The following is an 18,206-nucleotide window of genomic DNA, read 5'->3' as shown; positions in this document are numbered from 1 at the left end:
TGGTTTTATCTCTTTGCATTTCAGAACAGATGGAGTATATATGATCTGTTCTGGTTTTATCTCTTTGCCTTTCAGAACAGATGGAGTAAAATGTGTATCTACATCATGAGCCAATCTTCTGGATCTTAAAATTATTTAAGTAGTAAGACTGCCAGAACAACCTATCAAGAATACCAGTATTGATCCCTGGGCGTTTGTTTGAGGTTTTTTTTTTCTCTTTTATTAGCACTTTGTACTAAACCCTTTGGTCTCGTTCAGTGCAATGCAGCTCTTTAGAGTAAACATGGGCGAGTTCCCAAAGCTGCAGTGCCCCTGGCCATGGCTTGCGCAGCCCAGGGCAGGTGGGCAGGACCATGGCTGCAACACGTGCTCACTTCAAGCTCCAAGATCCTGAACTCCAGGAGCTCGTTTTGATCCTTAACATCCTGGACATCATGTTTTAAGCGAGCTTCCTCAGCTTCCATTTGTTTTATCTGCAAAATAAAGCAACATGTGTTAGCACCGTTTCCAGAGTGTCACTCAAGATCCGCTGCGCTTTGACCGTGCCGGGGAAATGCTGGGGTCAGCATGAGCGCCAAGGGTCCGAGCCCACACCCTGGGGTCAACACGAGTAGGGACTGCAGCACCAGCGCTGGGGGAGCATGGGGCCTTCCCCCACAACCACGTCCTCACACGACCTCACACCAGGACATTTTATGGGGCAATAGGGAATGCCAGAAAACCACTTTTTCTGGCAGGTTTATAAGGATCTTGTTATTACATGTGAATTATTTCCAGTAGAGCTGTGTGATACAGATTAAAATATTGCACCTTCTGCATTCCTTAAGCTACAAATATTATTTGAACAATACAAATAGAAACATTGAACACCTTTTCTACCAGTTCTTGATTTCTTCTATACAATGCTTGCTTCTCCTCAATCCACTTCATATCCTTGAAAACGAAATGACCAATATTGTAGGTGAAGCTGGCAATGTTTAGCACAAACACAGTAGCAAGTATTTCATTAAATCACACATCTAGAGAAGAGGGACAGAATAATATTGCATATGAAATTGTAATTCCATTATTTCCTATGATATGAAAGCTCACCCTTTCCGTCTTATTTTAACAGTCTGTAGTATACAAATGGAATAGAAACACTCCAATGATTAAAAAAACACTTTCAGATAAAAGATTGGTTTGCATTAAAAGGGATATTTCTAGCTATGCAGTTACTATTAAATTTCAATTATACTGAACACAAATTACATATTTCTGAACACTAGGAAAAATAAACCTTATTTTGAAACTAATTTCTTAGTTTGATGTATATATAAAAGCCACAAAACCCAGAACATTATTAACAATAATAAGAGGCTAAGCTGGAAAGGTAATGATCAAATGATTTAGTATTATTTTAATGTTCTCAAAAAACATTTTATGTTTCTGAGTTTGGGGTTTTTTTTTTTTGGTTGGTTTTTTTTGGCTGGAAAAGTAAGACACAAGCTAGAAACAGCCTGGGAACATTTCTTGTATTTCCAGCTGGGGCTTGGGTATTTGCAGTCTGCAATATTTCATTCTCAAGGCTATCCCAAGGCTAGAGGTGTGCCTGTTTCTTTATCACCTTTGGATGCCAGTGTGTGAGGTGGTTTTAAACTCTGTACTCTTCCAATTCAAGGTGCATTCTCCTTTTAACTTTTCCTGTGTTACGCTACTTTATCCACATCTCTGGACTGTGTAAGCTCAGTGCCAGGATTGACTAGTTCACCTGAGCCATGAGGAGGAGGGTGTTGCGTGGTGGAGTAGAGGTGCTTGGCTTGAGTTGCCACCCCGCTGCCAGGATGCTCCCTGATTTCGGTGGTGTGGACGTGGGCGCAGGATCCTCCTGCGTCCAAGGGACCGCACAACTGCGCTGTGAGCATTGAGAGCCACTTGGCTCTGCAGGCAGGGAATCAGAAACTCCCAACACCATGCTGCCTTTTCTGTTTGGGGAACATTACAAGGGAGAATTTTCTAACACTAGCTAGGCAAGGACGTATGCAAATGGCAAATATTTGGACGCAGCACTACAGTCCAAAAGGATCCAAATGGCATGCAACAGCTAGGAGTATAATGTGGTCTCTGCGAGGGGCTGAATGTCACCCACCAAAAGCTGCAGTGGCATGCAAACCTGCCAAGAACTTGAGTGGGGCTGGCTTTGCAGAATGAAATCTCAAGGTCAGACCAGGGTGACAGACTACTGAGCCAGCCTTGAATGAGCCAGTCATGCAAAAGCAGACACCTTGCAGTGAATTCAGAAATGAAAATTACCAAGTGTAAGCCTTAACACATCAAAGCAAAAATAAGACATCTTAATAATGCCTGATGGGATGAAAAAGGTAGAGCTCAATAGATGTTTGGTTGAATGTGATATGCTTCATGTTAATCATTTAGACTAAGTTTCCTAGAGTGCAGTTTCGTAGATTATTCAATTGTATTTCAAATTAATCCTTTTTGAAAGAATGACTGAGATGATTTGACAAGCTATTGCATGAACAGGCTGCACGGTGAACTACACAAACAGCTGAACTGGACACTTCAAATAGCCCTAATACACAAATTTACTCTGTATTTAAAGAAAGCATTCACAGCAAAGTTTTTCACATGATAAGAACCACTTTGTTTTTGCTGAAAATACACAGCCTGTGCTCTGCACTTCTTCCTTCCCTTGAAATGTTTAACCACTTTCTAATTTAACACCTGCTTTTCTCCTTTTAAGAAAGCAAAATCTTGTGGAGCTACAAGGAAAGCTGCTGGCAAGGAAAGCTTACTTCTACATTGACTAAATAAACATTTCATTAGAAAATAAATATTCTTCCTTTATTTTACCTTCCCAATTTTCTCCTAGGTATCAAAAATACTGGTAGTCTGAGATTTTAAAGTAGACCAACTTCTTGCCAAACACAATTGTTCCCTCTCTTTACATAATACTTTCTCAGTATTTATATTCGTCTTCAAATTGATAAGGGAACTGACCTGTTATTCACCGATTTAATTTTCAGGAGATGCATAATAAAACAACAGAGAGCAATTTTAAGCTAGGGACAAGTAAAGGGATAGAGGAGGACTAATGGGCATGGCTGTCAGCTGGGTGCCAAACAGACCCTGTGCTTTGGGGCTTCAAGCAGTGACAATAAGCATGGGAATTCACTTCCTCTCTGGCTGTGCAGAGAAATTCTCAGTGTCCTATAGATATATCGCACCCGTTTTGACTTCAAAGCTGTACGTGTACCGAATTCAGGCACTCCTTTACCAGCTGACTTTTGCTTTCCCTTACTGTAACATCTGCGCATCACAGATCCTTTCACACAGGCATCGCCTGCTGTTCTCTCCATTACGCAGGAGCAAGTGAAGCATTAAGGCTGAGATCAGCAAAGATATATGGGGCTTTAATGGGTGTTGATTTCAGGAGTTAGCATGTAAGCACTGACGGGGACTCAGGGCTTTGGGGACTGATGTTTGAGATATTAACACATGTAAACATGGCGAGTGGGGTTTTCAAAAGCCCTTGCATGCCTGACTCTCCTTGAAACCAACTAGACCACATGTATTGAGTGTTTTATTTTCAATTAATTGACACATTTATTGAAATAGTACTTGGCAGATTACATTAATGTTGCCTAAATCAGAGGTGCAGCGGTGATGGAGGTTGTGCAGGGTAGGTCACTACAGTGCACATTGACAGGGACAATAATTGCTTCCCTAGTATGTCTGCTTTGTATGAAATGAAACAGCTATTGAAAAGTCGCATCAGGATTATTCTATACATACATAAACGCTCACTAGCATCTGCAGTATTATATGGTAATATGAACAGGCATGTTTCTAGAGCCCCCTCCCACCCCCAGCACGAAGGCTGGAGAAAGGGCCAGTGTTTGGCTGCATGCATTACCTGCCCCTGCTCAGCAAGGGCCTTCTCCAAGTCTTCTATCTGAGCCTGAGATCGGTGTATTTCTGCTTGGAGCTGCTCACGTGTCTGTAGGATACAAGGGAAGAAGAAAAAAATAATAAATCAAACTTTCTCTAAAAGACAAAAGCTAACACAGGTACAGAAAATAATTAAAACATCAAATACTTCTAACAAATAATTTTTAAAGTTCTTTGGCAGACTAAATTTGCAACTAAGCACATAACATTAGTCATTAATCATAAAAAGAAGTCTGTAAGACAGGATAATAATTTTGAGACTTAAGTCAAGATTACCATAAAAAGCATCCCATTAGGTAGACAGTAGGACAGCAAAATATAAATGGTTTCTTACAGCTGGTTATGACAGTCTGCAGTGAGCAGCATTCCCTATTCTAGAACAAGGTGTTTAAAAAAGTCAGTGTAATGCAAAGATTCATTTCTCCATGAGGACGAATGAAAATTGTTATGCGACAATTCTGGGCACACCTGATTCCTTTAAATTTTTGATGAGTTAAAAAGCTCAGAACAAACCCTACATATGTAACGTTACAAACTGGCAAACTGCATTCCTCCTTATGCATTTAGTACCCTATCTTATGGTCGTACTGTATTGTGTGTAATTTTTTACTATACTTGTAGCTTCATGCTTATTTAAATATACACCATCTTCCTACACGGGTTTTCTGGAGAATAAATGTAATTATTATTAGCTGTTTTGTTCATGAAATATTGCTTTATAGAACATTTTCTTTCCTCAAACCATTTATCTGCTATTTATCTTGTTATTTACAATGAAAATGATCTTATTTGTTTGCATTACCTGCATTGTTCTCTCTTTTTGTCTTACTATGGAAAAAGTAAAATCAAGTCACTTTTCAAGTTGGGCATGTCTTGTTTCATTATGATTTTCTTTACATGTGCAATCCCTAACAATTCAGAGCAGAGTGCATGCTTCTGGGAATGTTAGTTTTAACGCAGTTTGAGCATTCAGAGAGAGTGAGATATGATCTATGATTGCCAAACAGGGAAGTCGCTGGGAGACAAGGGATGCTGCTAAATCTGGGTGTCTGAGAGGTACTCAACAGTGGAGACAGTGGAGAAATTAGAAGTTAATTCTTTGAATTATTCAGTGGAAGAAAACCAGATTAGTTACATAGCTAGGAAAGCCAAAATATTAGTGTAATGATGGACTTCAGCTAGAGGAATTTGGCCATTTGTTTTATGTCTAATTGGGGCCAGGGAACTGCTCGCGGTTGGGACAGTCACAGCTCAGTGGTACGTGGTGCTGGGCTGCAGCTGCCGGAGGTGTCCCCAATGGGACCAGGTTGGATGATATGGATATCTATCTCCCAACATTGTCACCCTTACCTTGAGCTCCTGTAAGCGTTCCTGGATAACACGCTCACACAATAGATATAAAGCCAAATTAAGACTTTGCAGTTATATTTCTCCTATTAAACTTCAACCTGTTAGCTCAGAACAGAATTTTCCCCTTCATTTAATGTATTCACCCTTGCATTCTGTGTATGATAATTCCTGTCAAGTCCTTGTAATATACACCATACTCATAATAAATGTAACATTTTATGCCAGATGTTTGAAGCCACATGGGCTGTGTGAGGCAGATAGGCAGGCAGAATAGCATAGGACACTTTGGAATTTAATTAAGAAAAAGAATCTCAGCTATAAGCCTTCTAAACATTTTATGAGGAATCATGTAATCTCACAGAATCCAGAAAGAATTAAATACCAAGCATTATATATTTAAGGCTATTTGTCCTAGATTTTTATAGAAAAAGAGCTTAATTTTAAGGATTTCACATAAAAATTCTCTCTGAATTTCTCTTAAACTGATCAGAGGTGAAAAGACTAAACCGTAGTAATGGTGGTTCCTCCAGCCAACCAGCACTTCACAGGGGATGCCGGACAACCTGGCTGGAGTTAGAGACCCTGGAGCCCACCTTGGCAGCCAGCCCAGCCGAGTCCCCTGCCCTGCACTCTCAGCCAGCAGCGTGCTGGAGGAGCTAGCTGACCCCAGTTTAGCTTGAAAACATCCTGAGCAAGTACAGTTGGAAACCCCCATACAATTACAATCCTTTATTTTCATGTAATATAAGCCATTTAGACCTTAACTTCTCGTTCTGCATCCAATGTTCCTCCGACCTGTTCTTGCAATAGGGCGTATGCTCGTTGCAGAGCCTGGTACTCCATTGTCAGCTGCCGAAACCGCAGTTCTGTCTCTTCCTTGGCCATGCCCTGGAATTAAAAACAAATATGCATTGCACCAGTTGCTTTTTTTCTGCAATGAAAGTAAAAAATATTATAAGAGTGGGTTACGTTTGCTTTCTCTAAAAAGTGCAAAAATTATTACTTTCAAAATGCAATTTGGGAAGCACGGTACTAAGGATCTTGTTTATGTACCCTCAGACTATTTCTCTTTTGTCCCTTAAGCATCTCTTCTGTACACTTACTTCAAGAAAATGCAATATAGGAAAAAAAGAAAAAAAAAGAGAATTTGCCCCGCCTTGGAAAGATAAAAACTCGCCATCCATATAACATACTAATGACTGAATCACCCTTTATTACTGTAACAGGCAAAGTCATCACATTTAAAGGTGAAAATACAACTTTCTTGAAACAACAAAAGGTTTCCAACCTGGCGAATAAGCCAACCCTGACAGTCTCACTCAATTATTAAAACACTAATCTAGAGTTAATACTTGTAGAAATGGTGACATCAACATGAAAAGACCCCTTCATCTTCTTCACTCTCCTTACAATATTCAGCATTGAATGCTTTCATGTCAGGTTGACTGGAATATTTCATTCAACATGAAATGAAATTATACTGCTGGTTGCATGCATAAACTTCATACTATCTGAACAGGGAAAAAAATGTCAATACAGGAATGAAAAATAAATAAGCTTATACGTATACAAATACATTCAGATTCCCTGCAGTGCAGCACACAGCTGGTAACCGGTCATGTATCTTTTATGATGGAGATAGGAATTCTTCAGGTTCCCTTTTAACAGATCTAATTACAACCCATGAAACAGGTGAAATGGCAGATGAAAAAGGCTGCAAGTCATTATTAGCAATTTTTTGTTTATTATGAGATCCTTGTTAAACCCAGAAACATGTACAGTGATCTGACACACACTCGGGAAAGCATTTGTAGGGAAGCCCTACAAAACACCAGGAATAATCACTTGTATTGGTATTACCGGCTACCTTTGTGTACTCTGCGTTCAGAGCCTCCAGAAAAGTCACGACCTCAATATACTGGTGAGGAGACAGCCTCTCCTCTGGAGGTTGGTGCTTTATGTGACTGCTTACTTCTCCAGAAGTACACAAACCTTATCGCTTAAGGCTGCACTCTGTGCCGGGGTTAAAATGACAAATAGAAGGACCTGAACCAAACTACACATGCACAAACCTGCAGTAAATCTCAGTGTGAACAGATCTTCCTAGGGTTATCCAACTTCTCTGTCTTTTTAGACCTCTAACTTACAAACCCATTATAAATATAATGTTCTTAGGATATAATATTTCCAGCTTGGCTAAAAGTTGTGAAATTACTGAAGACTTGAGATCCAGAGATATTAACCGAAATGCACAGTATTGAATTTAACATAAATTTTTAATTTTCTGGTCAGAAGTGACAAATGAATGATATAACAGACCAGGAATTTCATTAAAAATTAGTAGCGAGGTTTCAAAACAAAATAACACATATTTTTGATGAATACCTCTTCCAAGTCATCTTCAGGAGTGCAAGGGGTTTGATCTGTCCGGTCAGTTTGATATGAGATAGAGGAACCATCAGACTCCAAGGAAGCTTCTTCATCGTAGCCGAAAAACGTCTCCACAACCGGCTTCTGACAGAGACAAGGTGTCAGTGAGTGCCGCCGTGTCGCGCGGCAGTGGTGCCATCGGCTGCGCCAGCCTGACAGCATCAGGGGGGCAGCAACAACTTTGGACACATGGCTAAACCCTGCGCCTTTGTAGGATTTGAACATATACACCTTTGGAGGAACTTGAATTCCAGCTTATTGGTAATTTTCACCCTATTGGTTTTTGAAAAACCACCCAGTTCTTTACATGTATTCTGTAAAGCTTTTTCACCCCAATGGTAGTGCTTTACAATAGCTAAACCTATTCAAATCATGGAATTGTCGTGTTTGTTATTAGGTATAATGGTATGCAACCTCAAAGCCCCCGCCTTTTTTTAATGTATTTTCCTCCCGATTTCTCTAGCTAAGGCAGACCACCCTTTTTACTTCTTTGTGTGTTCATCTCAGCGTAAGGTGGGAGTTATGCATTGAAATTTCTTTGTTAATCCATCGTCATCACCACGATATCCCTCCTGTCATTACCACAACTGTCACATGAAAAGTTAGATTTTCAAGAAATATTCTACTTGAAAATTTGAAGTTAATCACCATAGCGATGTTTTTACAGTTTGAAGAAATCAATTTTTCCACTCAAATCTGCTTTCTGTTTAAAAGAATGAGGGTAGTGCTGGTAAAAAAAGATTTACTGTTAAATGCTTGAAAGTCAAAGACGACATTTCAAACACAGTTTTAAAGATATTTTTAATTGTTGATTTACAAAAAACATTTCTAGATTTTGGAGATTTTTTTTTTTATTTGAAGTGGATAACTTTTGAAGGAGACAAAATGTGACTCTCCTTCAAAGGCCTGGTTGCCATTTGCAGGATGACAGAAGTTAAGGAGTTATCTCGCATTGACTGCAATTCGTTGTTTATAGATTCATTAGCTCCATCACTGCCTTAATTCTTCATATGTAGAGCACAGCTTACTCTCAGGTCCCTGACATTATACCTTACGATGTTACAGTGTTAATATTTATATTAACATCCTGCCAAGTATTCATTAACTAACATTTTCTTTCTCCCTGAGCTCTAACCATTGCTCCTTGTAACCTTGTAACCAGCAATTTTTGCATGTTACTAAACTCCATAATGAATTATTTACAACCTACATATGTTTTCAGGCAGTGCCATTAAAAGATCATTTTGAGATATGTTAATTCACAAAATCTGTCTCATCTTAAGACAACCACATACCATGGAAGTCCCTCAGGACACCGAAACTGCGCAGGGTAACCGCAGAGCATGCAAATGCTTGCAATGCACAATGCAAACTGTTCCCCTACCCCTACCAGATCTTGTCTGAATTATCCTAATACTGTCTATGAATGTCCTTGAACCCAAATTTAAGATTAGGACCCGTTTCTAGACCCTTGAGGAGAGTGTCCCCCCGCATGGTTCCAAGGTGCTTGGAGCACCCCGGGAAACCAGCATGCCCATCAGCATGTCACGATACAAGTTTTTTTACCTTAGGAATTCTTGTCATTTTTTTCCTTTGCTTCCTATACCTTAACAGCTTATCACGTTCCTGAAAGAATCAGATACCTACGTTAGCTGTTTTCAAAGAGCTGTTACTTAAATTAACTATGTCAGTACTAGTAGTCATTAGGCAATCAAGAAATAGTGATGTCAGTGCTGGCCACTGCCTCAAAATGAAATAACCATGTTTTCATCAGTCAAATGTTAGTTTTACTCCAACATCTTCCAAGTTTGCCATATACAAGTATCAATTGCTCTTTATATTCATGAAAATCAAAATAGCAAAAGAAAGCTCATTATAACCAACACAACACACTGACAGCTTAGGCCTCATTTCAGAGCTGCTCCGTGAGCAAGCATGCGCATTCAAGCCCGTGCTATGGCTCGTCTCTGGTAGATGGGCTCTCTGTCCAGGGGTGATAAGCAAAGACCGACTACTTCCCTTGGGTCTCAGTGCTGTGGCTGTTAGTGCCCTCTGGAAGGTGCACACATGTAACAGCCCAACTACCCAAAATTCAGAGACTGTTTGAACTCAGCACTTTCAGTCTCAGCTGACTTCTCTAAGGATCTGCAGGTTCCCAGTGCTTCTGAAAAAGGGTTTGAGCATTTATTGCTGCCAGCAAATTTTTCTGTTCAGTGGAAATGATGACACTCTTCATAGAGTCATGTCAATTTTTTATAGTCCTGAAAAAAAATTCTTTATTCTGGATTGCAAATACCAGCAAACTCCAGGATTGCAGAGAGTAAAGTTCTAAAGGGAAAACCCCTATAATCTTTCATTTTAACCATTTGGTAAAAGGATGCGATGACATTGTGGGATATTGATAATGTCCCAACACCATCAGCCCAATGGCAAATCCTAACATCAGCAGCAGTGACAGAAGAAAATCAAATACTTGTTTTGCTTGACAACAAAAGCTTTGCTGTACACTTGGCAAAGAAGAACAAAACAGTCCACATTTTATCAATATATATTAGTGGCTTAACTTCACAAAATTTTTACCGATAATAACAAAGTGATGAGTCGGGCAAGGGCAGTGACTGAGAACATGCCAGTAGGGGTGAGACAAAGCTAGTGGTAATCAGACTCTAAAAAAAATGCCATTCTAACATGGCAGAGCTGTCCTGGAGATGGAGGACACTCGCTATCGGCCATCAGGACAGGGGGACCACACTGACCTTTGCCTCTAAGGTCATCCTAGTGGTGGAAAAAAGCTTTCCTCTCTCAACAGAGCTTTCCTTTCCACTATCACTACATTTTTCTCTGGTGAACAACTTCTGCTGATATGGCCTTTGACAACATCTACACTGAGAAAAACGCTGTGTTAGCTTGCTGCCTGAATGGAGATGTAAGTGATAATAAATATTATTATACCCTGCATGCTTTTCATGAACAGCAATTTAAAGCATACAAAGATGAGGATGAAGTTAATGTCATTCTTACCATGACACTCTTCACATAGCCAGCAGTTTCCAGTGTCTAATGAAAAAGAATGAAATAATGTCAGTAAGTGTACAGACTTAAAAAAAAAAAGGTATTTTCTTGAGGAGTACTATGATTTCAGTATTTTCTCTTTCTAAAGACTGAGAACATATTAACAAAGAAGCAAAACCCCAAACACAACATTGCAGAACACCTGCCTTGTACACAGCAATCTTTAGCCCTGATGCTGTCTCCAGCTAAAGGAGTTCTGACATTTTCTCTTGCAGGTGCAGGATCCGGCCATCAGCATATCTACTGGACGTGCTGCAATGCTTCTGTCATGCAAGTGCAATGTAGATTGAAAGGATTTTTCCAAATACTATGCCACAGATAACTTATATTCAGTTCAATTACTAGTAATCATAGAAATGCCTACCACGTTCCACTGATGCAAGCTATGCCCATTAGCTCACAGAATCCCAAGCACCCCTTTCTTAGGCCTCCTGTTCTTCTGCTATGGCCTTAGTCGACCTTGCATGAGAGTGGCAGTATTACATCATACCTTGGAGAGTTCATCAATGATATTTTGCTGTTCAATAACTTGTAGTCTCAGGAAATCAACTTCTCTTTCTTCCTGGCTATGGTCAAGGTCATTTAAAGAGCTCGGTCTCCTTATTGTTCCAGCTCTTTGCCTCTAAAAGAAACCCACACGGCAGAAGAGGAAATGATCAGAAGGCTTTGCCAAAGGACAGTACACAACCCTTCCCTTTACAGCTAGTGATGCATCTAATCTAATGGCTGTTCTGGCAGCTATCCTGCTCCCCTTTTGCTGGGCGATACAGCTAGACTGCAAACACACCAGGTGTTCCTGCTCCTCAGACTGCCACGTGAAGCTCGCGGTCACTGGGGAGGACAGCGGGCATGGGAGGCCATCACACCCTGCCTGTTAGTTTGCCAAAGATGGGGGCTAGCAGCTGCTCAGCTGCACCTGCTCTTTAGTTCTGCCAAGAGCTGTGTGGAGAAGGAATTCAGAGAGCTGGGACCAATGTTGCTTCTCTCCAGGTCCCTCTCACTAGTTTTGATCTGCAGCAGTCCTGGAGCTGCAGCAGCCATAGGGATGACCCCAGCCCTCCTACATTCATGCAATGCCACAGCTACTTGCTATCGGCTATCGCCCCCTAACAATACTCAACTGAAAAAAAGGGAAGAGAGTCACAAGTGCAGATTTCCTAGGGATTATGAGGTGATTCTGGTACAAAAGTCAAAGGTGAAGTGGGATGATTTGTGCTCATGTGGAAGCTGAGCAGCCAGTGACTGAGCAGTCTGATCAAAATGTGCAAAGCTCACACAAATTTCTTTTCTTCAGAACTATTTGTTTTTAAAGCTAAAATAAAACATTTTATGTAAAACAAAACATGTTTGAGCCACAAACCACTCAGTAGCGCACCGTAGAACATCTCAGCAAGCACCGGAAAGGGGAAAGTTTCCTATCGAACTTGCAAGTTTGGGATGATGCCTGACTTCATCAGCCCTGTGAGTACTAAATTACATGTTCTTCCTGGAGCATACAGAGACTTACCATTGCTATATTTTCTTGTGTTACAAATTTTAATTTATTTTCCATTCGACGTAAGGCATGTGACAATTCTTCATTCTTCCTACTAAGGCGTTTATTTTTGTCCAAAATGGGCTTATACTGACTTTCAGCTTCTCTAAGACGTTTTAACTGAAAGATAGAGATAATTAACACCTCCAGAGCTGTTCTTTTTCATCAATACATTAAATCATTTTCTTTAACTGCCATATTAGCAGTATTTTCTCCTAATGCAAAGCAGAATTGATCAAAAATTCTTGGTACTTTCCATTGGGAAACAGATCGTTCCTTCTTCATGAGGTATTCAGTCTGTGCAACAAGCATACCATGTGGGGAATGTATTTATTTTAAAAAATAAATAAAAATAATTCCAGCTAATGCCATCTTAAAAAGTCGTTGTTATATAAGCGAAGATGAGTGTAATGTGGCATACCACCAAATACAGAGCGTAAGGAGGAGCCTGCTACTCCTGCAATGATTTCAAAATGGCACAGGGGAAAATATCTCGTTATTTTGGTGATAAGGCTTTCCCCCCTCCCCCCCCCTGCCATATTAGCAGTATTTTCTCCTAATGCAAAGCAGAATTGATCAAAAATTCTTGGTACTTTCCATTGGGAAACAGATCGTTCCTTCTTCATGAGGTATTCAGTCTGTGCAACAAGCATACCATGTGGGGAATGTATTTATTTTAAAAAATAAATAAAAATAATTCCAGCTAATGCCATCTTAAAAAGTCGTTGTTATATAAGCGAAGATGAGTGTAATGTGGCATACCACCAAATACAGAGCGTAAGGAGGAGCCTGCTACTCCTGCAATGATTTCAAAATGGCACAGGGGAAAATATCTCGATATTTTGGTGATAAGGCACAGCCACAGCAGCACATTCTCAGGCAGTCATTGCCGCGCTTTGCAGCTGCACTCACCAGCTCATTTCTCTCCTCTGACAGCAGCGCGTTCCGGTCCTCCAGCTTCCTGATGATGGCGCTCAGCTCAGCGATTTTAAGTTGGAAACGCCGGGCATCCTTTTCATCCAACTGCTGTTCCTAAAACAAAGATCAACTGCAAATAACTGTTCCTAAGTATACACGCAATATCAGTATTTTTCAAAGCTCAAACTTTTTCTTACCCCAAATCCAAACATTTCGAAACATTATACAGCAGAGTGTAACATATGTAACCTAACTGACCACTGAAAGCTGCAGGATGAGACCAACGGAAAGTTAGGAGTGAAAAATGTAACAAAGTATGCAAATGCAGAAGTATGTATATGCAAATACAAAGTCACAAATGGTAAACTTGGAAATAGAAAAGAAAGTATCAAAAATTAAGGCAATGTTTCCAATGTATGCCACTGTTGAACTGAGTGCTTCAGACACATCACCCACTCTGAGGACTTTGATATAAGAAAATGATATTAAAAATACTGAAGTACAAATGGGGAAAATCCATGCAATTATACCATTGCATAAGCTCTTCTTCCATAAAGCTGTGGCCCTTATTGGGTTCTAAAGGGCCACTCGTAAAGCCAAAGGGGTAGCACTTTATCTGAGTGAAAATGCTTAAATCAAATTATAAATGACTAGAAATATAGGTAGACATGTTCTCGTTCAGAATCAGAGAAGTTACATCTATTTACAAATGTGACAGACTTTTTCCCCTTCTCTAGGACTTGTTCTGATGTTTGGCAGAAGTTGAGTACAAATCGAAACAAGCAAATTAGTGTCCGTAGTGCTGGTGGCACTTTTGGGAGGTCTAGGGTTCCTCATTCAACAGGTGCAGGAGAGGCTTGGGACAAAGAATAAAATAGATTGGTTTGCTCATGTACAAGTATTTACACTTCTACTGAGAAAATTAAGGCTGTTGCAAAAGAAATCTTGATGAGAATCAGCAATGAAGAAAATTTGCATATGTCAGATATAGGAGGTCAGTTAACTAAGGGTTTTTTAATATTAGCAAATTAAGGCAAAAGCAGAAGGGTGCCATAGTTATATTAAAAAAGCCATTGTGAAAGGGTGACTAAAATTCTGGATATTGCATTATAGGAAAGAAATAGGAGAGAATAGGTTAACAGGTGTTTAATTCACTTTCTGGTCCACTGAAAGCGAGAGCACTTAGCAGCACAAAAACCCGAGCTAGCAGCGGTGTTCCAGGAGGACCGCGGGACTTCCCACACTTTCATGCACCAATTACCTTCCCCCATTTCCCTTTGTAAACTGGCCTTGTACATCTGCTCACAAAATCCATTGTTAGCAGTTTCGAAAGCTAGCACACATACATTACTTGGTTAGAAATGCATTTGCATCATTTGTTGGCAAAATTGTGTCGAACTGTCAAATTAAGGCAGGTGGCAGAAATATGGTACAGTGAGGAAAAGGAAGAGAAAAAGAACAGAAAAATTTCACCCTGCTAACAAAACCAAACCAAACAAACCAGAAAACAAAACAACAAAAAAGCAAAAGCTCTCCCATAACAAGGTTTGATTTTAAGTCTTAAAGATTTGGCTAACGAACGAGAGCAAGAAATTGGTGCCTCGGGGTTTCCCCTGCACGGCTATGGGAAAGCTGTTGCTTGAGGGTGCACTCATCAAGATTCTGTCACTTTGTGCCATTTTGTCACTCTGCTCCTTTGTGTAGGTGAAACCACGTGAAAGTGCTTACGGGGCTTCCCGAATGATCTGAAGCGTCTCCTGCACCACTTGCATAAGGAAGTTCCCGCTTGGGGCTGCTCAGATGCCGATCAGACTCTTTGATCTGGGAAAGTTGTTCATCTAAAGCCTCCTTTTGGAGCTGCAGTCTCTGAGCATGCCCGGCTTGAACCCCTAACTCTCTCTCCAGCACGTAGACTGCTCTGTCTTTAAATTTAATCTCCTCCATCTACAAGGAGAACAGAACACAATCACACAGGCAGGCAGCAGCTTGACAACAACAGAGCATCTTATGACCCCAAACGTGGCCAAAGAACAGTGGCACAGAGCTGACACCCCTCAACATGGAAAATACAACAACACTCTCTTGGAAATCAACGAATATTTGACAGTGAACATATGAACTGAATCGCTTAACCAACTCATGAATATTACTCTTCTTTTGGAGGCCACCCAGAATAAAATCTTTCTTTTCAGCAGGAATTTTTTCATTAAAATGGTTGGAAAATAACCCATATTTTTAGTACCATTTCAGAATATCTTAAAAAAAATAAACCCTAATATTCATATCACAATTTGAATTAGTTCACTCAAACATTTCAATGATTCTGCAGCATTTTGTTTGGACATCACCTTTTGAAAATTTGGATTCATAATTTTAAAAGAAAAATATTAAAACCTGAATATCCTTTTAATTTTCAAAATATAGAAGGAATGTGAATTTTTTAAATTCTTTTTCCAAAAGTCTCCCATGAGAGCAATTTGTTTAATTATCCCCCTTCCATTAAAGGTTTTGCTTGTGCATAATAAACATTATGCAAAATCATTAAGTGCTTAAATGACTAATGTCCAGATATCTCTAATTCTCTTCTTTCTTATTTGCCTGCACTGTTCTCACTGAGTTCAGAGAGCCATGCTCATCGCCGTTGGATCGGGCATGTTGAATTTGCAGGTGCTCAAGGAATATTTTCTGGATATTTTCTCTGAATGCTAATGTGGAATTAAAGCCTCCCTCTCTACGGAGCTGAGCCATGTTCACCTGTGTGGACTGCTGTGCTCGGAGGTGTGCTGGCCAGAGGGGTGGCTCGCACTGCAGGCTGGGTGCACATGCCATGGCTTATGCCAGGATCAGACCCTTAGAGTCTGTTTAGAGAGTTCAGACAAGGATGGCCTGTGCCCTGCCTAATAATGAAAAATTACTGAGCACAGCCCAAAATCTTCTTCTGTGTCTGTGATGATGCACAACACTGCAACAGAATCCCAGGCTCTTCCCAGCTGGATTGCATACATATACATTATACATGAATATAAAGTATTAATTACACTCACACGCCACAGGGTTGCCAAATGGGCTTACAGATAATGATTCTATGGAAAGAAAGAAATCATATACATCCCCTAAAATGTCTGTTGATCTGGTTTCAGACACCATACATGCATAAGATTTTTGGCGTAAGTTTTTGAGACTTTACACATTTAATTTAAATGATCGATTTTTAAAATGTGGCCTGCTTGAAATAAGAACATTTTGCCTTGTGAGAACTGCGTTTGATACTTTTATCTTTGATAGCTTTGTCTGTAAACCTGGAAAAAAATGACATTGTGAATTAACAGATCACTCAAAGTACTTTGTTTCCAATAACTGCAAAAATGGCCCACCGAGAGAAAAAGCAAGTGATGGCAGTTTACGCACACCCAGCAATGGTATCGGGAAATTACTTCCATTAGGTGTGTTTGGGTGGAGGGGTTGATTACACCTTACAGCTGTGAAATAAATTACGTGGGAGAGGACACAGCAGGTTGAGGCACAATGTCCCTCTGTTGCACAGTGTGGAGGCTGCGTCCGGACCCAGGCCAGGCGAGGTGCACTGTCACCCCATCGCCCTCATGCACTGGGGAAGCTCCGTGGTTCCAGCTCCAGCCGTAGGCGAGAGCCAAGGTGCTCCCTGAGGGGCCGCACTGCTCAGGGTGGCACTGCCCTTCGGTAGCTGCAGGAAGGAAGAACCGAGCTAGAAACCCAGAGAGATCCCGCATCATCCCCGGGGGAAGAGCCAGCCTTTGCCAAAAGACAACGTAGGACAACTCAAAAGTAGCTGCGTGGAAGCTGTGTTTCAAGGTTATGCAAAATTTTGATTCCTTTAGTAAAATGGAGCAAATTAAATGTACTTTGGGTGCCATTTTATTAAAGGTGCTTTCAACAATTTACCTTAAGGCAACAGTCTACTAACTTCGAATGAAACAAAGAGAGGTACCCTGAGGTCCTTCTGCTGAATACCTAATCAGGTAGAAATCTAAATGGTTGTATAGATGAAAAGGTAACACATCATCAAATGATTATCTGTTTAAAATAAGCAGAATATTGGGTAGTTGATCCCAATTTATATGAAAACAAAGACATGTTACCCCATAGGCAACACTTCAAATCAGGAGGAACAAAGAAACTGGAGAAAATACGAAAGATTTCACAGTATTTCAACTAACGGTTTGTTTTCCAGAAAACCCCCTAAACATAATCTTCATAAACAACAAAGGAAACATCAACATTCACATTTCCCCTCATATGATTAAATTCACATTCATGAAATATGCATAACAGTTTGATGTTTGCAGCCCATTATTAAATAGCAATGTTGTAGAAATAGTACAAATTGAAGGAAGCATTTCACTGAAAAATATTATTTAGCACATTTCTTCCTAGCATTAGTAACACTAAGAAAACATAAAGACAAGAAACAACTTGCAACTCACTGGAAGATGCGCTGGTCCCCAGGTGCGCACCCCACCAGGCTGTCACACACGCCGGCCTCATTCTGCAATGGGTACGGGACCAGTGGGTGCGGGACCAGCGGGACTCCTCCTCCCCACCTGTGTGTCTGATGGCTTCAGACACCAGCCACGCTTGTGAAAGGGCGTCAGCGCGCGTAGGAGCGCAGCATCCAACCACCTGAGAGGATGCCCTGCGCTGCGCTGTGGATATTCCCACTTCAGTTCTAGCAGGCTGCCTCGACTTGGGATGAATATTTATGTGGGGGTGCTAATTAATAACCAGCCCATAAGCACAGCTGATGCCAATTATGCAAACATAATCCCATGCAGAGTTAAATTTGTTATTCCCTCCTTGTGCTACCCAGTGCAATGCCTATCATGGTCTGACATGCAGCTGCTTTTAAGCCGTGTGATTCTTTTAAAATGTATTATTTCCATCATGATTGTAAAATCAACATGTAGGTTCCCTGGTT

The 18,206-nt window shown here is 40.5% G+C and overlaps 1 protein-coding gene across 4 annotated transcripts in view; it reads right to left on the bottom strand.

The window, feature by feature from the left end:
- Nucleotides 1-18,206, bottom strand: part of JAKMIP3 (Janus kinase and microtubule interacting protein 3) — a 39,516-nt gene that overhangs the window by 9,289 nt on the left and 12,021 nt on the right. For 2 of the 4 annotated variants that reach the window (XM_019471675.1, XM_009277969.1), the window contains exons 3-13: nt 14,981-15,196; nt 13,247-13,366; nt 12,308-12,454; nt 11,291-11,422; nt 10,750-10,785; nt 9,295-9,354; nt 7,684-7,812; nt 6,058-6,186; nt 3,914-3,997; nt 871-933; nt 375-473 (exon numbers count right to left, since the gene is read on the bottom strand). In XM_019471675.1, coding sequence (XP_019327220.1) covers nt 375-473; nt 871-933; nt 3,914-3,997; nt 6,058-6,186; nt 7,684-7,812; nt 9,295-9,354; nt 10,750-10,785; nt 11,291-11,422; nt 12,308-12,454; nt 13,247-13,366; nt 14,981-15,196 — 1,215 coding nt within the window. The remainder of the gene's footprint in view (nt 1-374; nt 474-870; nt 934-3,913; nt 3,998-6,057; nt 6,187-7,683; nt 7,813-9,294; nt 9,355-10,749; nt 10,786-11,290; nt 11,423-12,307; nt 12,455-13,246; nt 13,367-14,980; nt 15,197-18,206) is intronic. The other 2 variants (XM_019471676.1, XM_019471677.1) reach the window with 2 other exon arrangements.

The sequence above is a fragment of the Aptenodytes forsteri genome, unplaced genomic scaffold, assembly GCF_000699145.1.
Source record: "Aptenodytes forsteri isolate BGI_AS27 unplaced genomic scaffold, ASM69914v1 Scaffold15, whole genome shotgun sequence".
Lineage (NCBI taxonomy): Eukaryota > Metazoa > Chordata > Aves > Sphenisciformes > Spheniscidae > Aptenodytes > Aptenodytes forsteri.
The sequence above is the reverse complement of the archived record's forward strand: the minus strand, read 5'-3'. Positions and strand labels throughout refer to the sequence as shown.